This window comes from Chiloscyllium plagiosum, chromosome 33 (genome assembly GCF_004010195.1).
Source record: "Chiloscyllium plagiosum isolate BGI_BamShark_2017 chromosome 33, ASM401019v2, whole genome shotgun sequence".
NCBI classification, from domain to species: domain Eukaryota; kingdom Metazoa; phylum Chordata; class Chondrichthyes; order Orectolobiformes; family Hemiscylliidae; genus Chiloscyllium; species Chiloscyllium plagiosum.
Genome location: NC_057742.1, coordinates 3,624,921 through 3,632,584, shown reverse-complemented (window position 1 = coordinate 3,632,584; position 7,664 = coordinate 3,624,921). Strand labels below are relative to the sequence as shown.

General features: G+C 41.4%; 1 protein-coding gene across 1 annotated transcript in view; it reads right to left on the bottom strand.

The window, feature by feature from the left end:
- Positions 1–7,106, bottom strand: part of LOC122539753 (calcium-binding and coiled-coil domain-containing protein 2-like) — a 59,743-nt gene extending 52,637 nt beyond the window's left edge. Inside the window, exons 1-3 of the mRNA XM_043674789.1 lie at positions 6,960–7,106; positions 6,799–6,845; positions 3,326–3,515 (exon numbers count right to left, since the gene is read on the bottom strand). Of these exons, the coding sequence (XP_043530724.1) occupies positions 3,326–3,505 (180 nt within the window). The 5' untranslated portion in view covers positions 3,506–3,515; positions 6,799–6,845; positions 6,960–7,106. The remainder of the gene's footprint in view (positions 1–3,325; positions 3,516–6,798; positions 6,846–6,959) is intronic.
- Between the last annotated feature and the right edge of the window lie 558 nt (positions 7,107–7,664).

Below are 7,664 nucleotides of genomic sequence, written 5' to 3'. Positions count from 1 at the left end.
CTTATAGAGGTTTACAAAATTATGAGGGGCATGGATAGAATAAATAGACAAAGTCTTTTCCCTGGGGTCGGGGAGTCCAGAACTAGAGGACATAGGTTTAGGGTGAGAGGGGAAGATCTAAAAGAGACCTAAGGGGCAACTTTTTCACGCAGAGGGTGGTACATGTATGGAATGAGCTGCCAGAGGATGTGGTGGAGGCTGGTACAATTGCAACATTTATTGGCTTTTGGATGGGTATATGAATAAGAAGGGTTTGGAGGGATATGGGCCGGGTGCTGGCAGGTGGGACTAGATTGGGTTGGGATATCTGGTCGGCATGGACGGGTTGGACCGAAGGATCTGTTTCCATGCTGTACATCTCTATGACTCTAATAGATGCCCTAGAAGAACATGGGTTTCCTCCGGGTGCTCCGGTTTCCTCCCACAGTCCAAAAATGTGCAGGTTAGGTGAATTGGCCATGCTAAATTGCCCATAGTGTTAGGTGAAGGGGTAAATGTAGGGGAATGGGTCTGGGTGGGTTGCGCTTTGGAGGGTCGGTGTGGACTTGTTGGGCCGAAGGGCCTGTTTCCACACTGTAAGTAATCTAATCTAATCTAATTTAAGCAAGCTTGTGCATTTTAGATAAAAGTAGAAGAGTGAGAAAGGAACAAGAAGAAAACTGGTGGATAACATTAAGGAAAATCCAAAAGCATTCTAAGTATATTAGGGGCAAGAGAATAACCAGGGAAAGAGTAGGGCACATCAGGAACCTTAGTGACAATCTGTGTGTGGAGACAGAAAACATAGCTGAGGTTTTAAATTAGTACTTTGCATCTGTATTCTCTATACAGAAGGACTATGTAGATCTAGAAATAAGGAGGAAGAACTGTGATACAGTTAAACAAATTAGAATTGACAGGGAGGATATATTAACGGTTTTAGCAGCCTTGAAAGTAGATAAATTCCCAGGCCAAGATGAAATGTATGCAAGGCTGCTGTGGGAGGCAAGGGCAGAGATTGTTTGTGGTCTGAAATTAATTTCAAATCCCCCTCTGAACACAGGAGGGGTGTCAGAGGATTGGAGTGCAGCTAACATGGTCCTAAAAAGCTACTGGACAGTGAGTCTAACATCCGTAGTAGAAAACTATTGGAAAAAATTTTGAATTAATTAAGGATAGTCAGCAGTGCTTTGTAAAGGGAAGATCATCTCTTACAGTGCAGTTGATGTAGTATACTTGAACTTCAGTAAGGCTCTGACAAGGTCTCAAACTGCACATTGGTTAAGAAAGGAAGAGGCCATGGATTCAGGGCAATTTGTCAAATTGGTTCCAAAACTGGCTTAGTGGAAAAAATTGGAGTTAAAAGGTCAAAGAATATTTTTGTCACTGATGCCTGTGTCCAATGGTCTGCCGTAAGTTTTGGTACTAATGATATAGGAGCAAACGCAGCAGGTATGGTCAATACATTTGAGTATGGGAACGGCAAACATGAGGGGACACAACTTTAAAATGAGGGGAGATAGGTATAAGACAGATGTCAGAGGTAGTTTCTTTACTCAGAGAGTAGTAAGGGTATGGAATGCTTTGCATGCAACGGTAGTAGATTCGCCAAGTTTAAGTGTATTTAAGTCGTCATTGAACAGGCATATGGACGTATATGGAATAGTGTAGGTGGGATGGGCTTCAGATTAGTATGATAGGGCGGCGCAACATCGAGGGCCGAAAGGCCTGTACTGCGCTGTAATATTCTATGTTCTATGTCTCCTGCCATATATGAACATTGGTAATGTGGTAACTAGCAAGGAGGAAAGCATCAGACTGTAGGACTAGATAGACAGACTAGTCAGATGGGCTGAACAGTGTCATATGGAATTCAATACTGAAAATTAAGAGGTGCTGTATTTTGGTAGGACTAAAAAGGCAAGGGAGTCGACAATGAATGGCAGGACTGAAGGATGTACAGAAGATCAGAGACAATTTCTTGGTGTGAATGTCCTTAGATCCTTAAAGGCAGCAAAATAGGTAGATAAGGTGATCAAGATGGCAGTTGGGATACTTGCCTTTATTAGTGAAGATATTTTAGTGAATTTTATATTAGTGAATATAAAAGCTAGGAAGTTATGGTGTATGGCATTAGTTAGGTTACAGCTGGAGTCGTGTGCAGTTCTGAATACCACACTATAGGAAGAATGTGACTGAACTGCAGAGTGTGCGGAAGGCATTCACCAGAACACTCCTTAGACTGGAGCAATTCAGTTATGAAGAGGGACTGGAGTTATTTTCCTTAGAGCAGAGAGAATGAAGGTGCATCTGACTGTGATGTATAAGCTTCTGAGGAGCATAGACAGGTAATTAAGGAAAAACATTTTCTCTTAATACAGGGAGCCCAATTTTAAGGTAAGGAGCAGGATGCTTAGAAGGGATTTAGAGTCAAAGAGAGTTATAGAGGTGAACAGCATGGTCCAATGGCGAAAGAATCTTTCTGCCAGAGGATTGTTGGTATCTGGAACTCACAGCATGAAAAGGGTAGTAGAGGCAGGTCCTCTCATACATTTAAAAACTATTTGATGAGCACTGGAATCATCATAGCATACAAGGCTAAGGTCCAGGTGCTGGAAAATGTGATATGTAGATAGATGTTTGATGACTGGCACACATACAGTGGGAGTCAAAAAGTGTTGTGCTGGAAAAGGATAGCTGGTCAGGCAGCATTCAAGGAGCAGGAGAATCGACATTTTGAGTGTAAGGTCTTCATCAGGAATGTGACTTTCTTCCAGACATTGTGGCCCAAAGAGTCTCTTTCCATTCTATAAAAACACACTGAATTATTGGTAATGATTGGAACATCTAAAGAGTGTGGGGTGGATAAATAAACAATTACAGAGTCAGAGAGATGTACAGCATGGAAACAGACCCTTCGGTCCAACCCGTCCATGCCGACAAAATATCCCAAACCCCATCTAGTCCCACCTGCCAGCACCCAGCCCATATCCCTCCAAACTCTTCCTATTCATATACCCATCCAAATGTCTCTTAAATGTTGCAATTGTACCAGCCTCCACCACATCCTCTGGCAGCTCATTCCATACACGTACCACCCTCTGCGTGAAAAAGTTGCCCCTTAGGTCTCTTTTATATCTTTCCCCTCTCAGCCTCAACCTATGCCCTCTAGTTCTGGACTCCCCAACCCCAGGGAAAAGACTTTGTCTATTTATCCTATCCATGCCCCTTGGGATCAGATGGTTATGGGTTCAAGTGGACTTAACTCCAAAACCTGGCTGCCACTCTAAGATAGCACTAAAGTTTGCACTGTCAGAATCCAGCTCTAATAAGATATTAGACATACCTTGAAAATTCCAATCCAGTCTTTCTTATGGGCAATGATCCTGGGTGTCAGTGTGTAGTTGCATTTCACAGGAACATCTGTCATGTACACCTTTTCCACATTGACAAAGATAACCTGGGCAAAGGTGCTGGAATACAACGATGAAATGTCGGTCTGTTGATTTTCTTGATTTTCATTCATGGTAGCCAGCCTGAAAGAATACAGACAATGTGTCTATCACAGGATGTGTCTATTGTGTCAGAGCAGTGGCAAGTTTCTGTAGTAAAGAGATGGACACAATACAATAAGTTGATGCGGTTCTGTTTGTCGAGCTGGGAATTTGTGTTGCAGACGTTTCATCCCCTGTCCAGGTGACATCCTCAGTGCTTGGGAGCCTCCTGTGAAGCGCTTCTGTGATGTTTCCTCCGGCATTTATAGTGGTTTGTCTCTGCCGCTTCCGGTTGTCTGTTCCAGCTGTCCACTGTAGTGGCTGGTATATTGGGTCCAGGTCGATGTGATTGTTGATAGAATCTGTGGATGAGCGCCATGCCTCTAGGAATTCCCTGGCTGTTCTCTGTTTGGCTTGTCCTATAATAGTAGAACACTGGACCCAATATACCGGCCACTGCAGCGGACAGCTGGAACAGACAACCGGAAGCGGCAGAGACAAACCACTATAAATGCCGGAGGAAACATCACAGAAGCGCTTCACAGGAGGCTCCCAAGCACTGAGGATGTCACCTAGACAGGGGATGAAACGTCTGCAACACAAATTCCCAGCTCGGCGAACAGAACCACAACAACGAGCACCCGAGCTACAAATCTTCTCACAAACTTTGAACAATAAGTTGAGGAAAATTCTTAAAACTGGTTGCATACAATATTCTGACATAACACAGATATTTTCTAATCAACCTGTTCAGGTGGTACTTGAACCCAGGACGCTACACTGCACCTCAAGAACCTTCTGACATAATACACTTGAAACCAGTCAATGCCTACCACCTGGGCCTTGGGGTTTCTACTCCGTTTTTCCACAGGCTTGAGGCTAATTGTGAACTACTGTGATCCACAATTGAAGAAAAAAAAACAGTTTGAGGGATTACAGCAACCTGATTGAGGGTTTGGCATGGAATCAAAGTTGGTTCGAGAGAAAAAAACAAATCCATTAAATCAACAGAAATGTTCTTATTCTGGTATAAAAATGATACTGCACACAGCAGTACTGGTTAATGGTTTCTGAACAAAGTTCATAAGAGTATCCCTAACATATGTATTAATTATAGTGTATTATACTAATAAGCATCTCCAAATTTATGTAGAAATTTTTGATTCAACAATAACTTGCATTTTTATAGCATCACTGGTATAGTAAAACATTCCAAGATGCTTCAGAAGAAGCTGTTAATGAAAATTTAACATCAAGCTATAGAAAAAAAAATGGCAGGTTATCAAAGAAGTAGGATGTAAGGACCATCTTAAAAGGAGAGAATTCTAAAGCTTAGACAATAAGCAATGAAGGGACCTTGCCATTGGCAGTGCAATATAAACTGAGGAATTGCAGCAGCACAGTAGTGGACAAATGAAAGAATTATAGAAGTTATTGGGAGAAGTTAACAGAGACACGGAGAGGGCCATGGAGGGGCTTAAAACAAGGATGATGGTTTTAATGTCAATACATTGTCAGACTGGGAACCAGAGTGTATTAACATTCAAAGCAGAATTACATACAGAAACACAAAACAGTTGGGGATAAAGAAATTCAGTTTGCACAGAAGTGAAAGGAAAGGAAGCCCAAAATCTAATTCCAGATCACCAGTGATCCTTGCCTGGAAGTACACCTAGATGAGGAGAAGATAGAGTAAGACGAATACATGTTGAACACTGCTGTCACAAAGGATCATGGTAACCAGGAATTTATTCACCCAGAAAACCAGTGGTCAATTAAAATTTTCAGGTCCAAGAATGACAGGAATTTGTTGGGTAAGGTATCAAAGAGATTGGAACCAAGGCAGGTAAGTACAGTTGAAGCACAGGTCAGCCTAATCTAATAAAATAACGAAGCAGGATAAATAGCTTAATACTGACACACAACGGATGGGAAAGTTAAAAATCACACAACACCAGGTTATAGTCCAACAAGTTTAATTGGAAGCACCAGCTTTCGAAGCGCTGCTCCTTCTTCAGGTGGCGCTCAGAAACTAGTACTTCCAACTAAACCTGTTGGACCATAACCTAATGTTGTGTGATTTTTAAACTTTGTACACCCCAGTCCAATACCGGCATCTCCAAACAATGGATGGGATTTCATCACGATAAATTCATCCAGTTGGCCCTTCCAATCTACTTCACCATTGAACTTGATCAGGGATTATTTTCCTGCCTCATTCCACCCTATAATCTAACCCTATATCCCTTAGTACTCAAAACTCTGTGATGCTTTGTCTTAAACATACTCACCACCAACATCAAAGGCAACAGCCAGCGATGTACACATCCATGAGTGGAAAATAAAAATAAAAGCATCCACAGCTCTCTAGCCTTCAGAGTTCAAAAGATTTGCAAACCTGTGAATAAAAGGCATTTTTCTCCATCACAGTCCTAAATGGTCAACACCTTCTTCTGCAGCTTCAAACCTATAATCTTGATTCTTAGTCATGGAAGCATCCTGCAGTATAGTCAAGTTTCTTAGAATGCTGATTCAGTAATATCACTGCTCATTCTCTAAACCCCTGGAAATCAGATCAATCCACTCAATCTCTCCCCACAGTCCAATTCTAACATCCCAGTAACAAAGTAAAAAACAGATACTGTAAATCAGAAACTAAAATAGAAAATGCTGGAAGTGCAGCAGGTCTGGTAGGTCTTGTGGACAGAAATTAAAAATTCACATTTCGGGTTGAGTAACGTTTCTGGCAATTTCTGTTTTTTGATCCCAGTAACCACTCTAGTGAGATATAGCAACCAATAGACAGGAAAGATTTAGAGAGATGTAGGCCAAACACAGGCAAATGGGACTAGTTTGGTTTAGGAAAACTGGTTGGCATGGTCAATGTGGGCCGAAGGGCCTGTTTCCATGCTATACAACTCTATAACTCTAATATTGATACAATGTTCCCTGACTCACTAAGTGCCCTGATTGATTCTTGATATACTCTTGTATACACAGATCCTTTCCACCATAAGCACTGAGCAAGGCAATTGGCTAGGAAACTAAAGACTACTAAGCCATGGAACTGTATACCAATTAACTGACAACGCTTTCAAATGATGAGAATTAAATAAAAATAGCATATTTTCAAGACGATCAGTCTTTAATAGCAACCTGGAGCTCATCACAAGCCAGTCTTCCGTTTAAAATAAAACCAGAATTGTTTCTGGACGCGAACAGACCTCAAACTTATCTTAACCTGCTTCCCAACATCATGATATACAAAGTTATCGTCAGTAACCATATAATACCGAGAATAAAATCTGTCTGAAGCAAAACTTACCGAAGTAAAGACTTCGAAACAGAGCTGACTGACACCAGGTTTAAAAACTGAAAGCAAAAGGGAGAATCTTTAACAAACAACTACGCACTTACACATCACAAAGTTTAACTAAAATTTGAAAAGGAAGGGGGAACCATTTTTTACTTTAAAAAAAAACACACAAACTTTTCTGCCGCCGGCCCAGGTTTTTTTCCTGAAAAAAAAACCTGAAAATGTTGTATTTTATGAGACGCCGATTCCGTCACAAACCAGCAGCTAGGGCGAAGTGACAGCCGCTGCCTCCCAGGTGCACGCTGGGGGCTGTGGTTTTTCCCACCACCATGACCCCCTTGTCACTGCGCACACTCGGAGCCGGTGGACTACAACTCCCGAGAGCCTCCGCTTTGTTGCTTCCTTTTCTTGTTCTCTCGGTCTGAGTCAGAAAAGAATCCTCGGGGGATGAGTTTGCACCGAAACTGAATGCAAATGAGAAGCCTAACTCTAAATGGTTAACTCTAACCCTTTCCTAAATGATTTTATACAAAATCAGTTGAAACTTTTAAAAAACAAGAATCTCCAATAAAAAAGTTGTGAGCTGTTCTTTAAACTAAAAAGAATTTTGGAACGTGAAAAATCAGAACATCAGTTCCCCATAATGCCTTGATTCACTAAAAAGCTCAGTCTCACATATTTTTAACAATGGAGCATCCACAACATTTTTTTATGATAGAGAATTTCAAACCTTCACAACTCTGAGTTTAAAAAAAACACTTCTTCCCGTTACAGTGCTAAATGATTGACCTTTTATTCTGAGATTGCATCCTAGTGTTCCCTATTTCCCAACTGGAGAAATGATCCTGGTTGTTTGCTAGGTTTGGAGGGTTTGA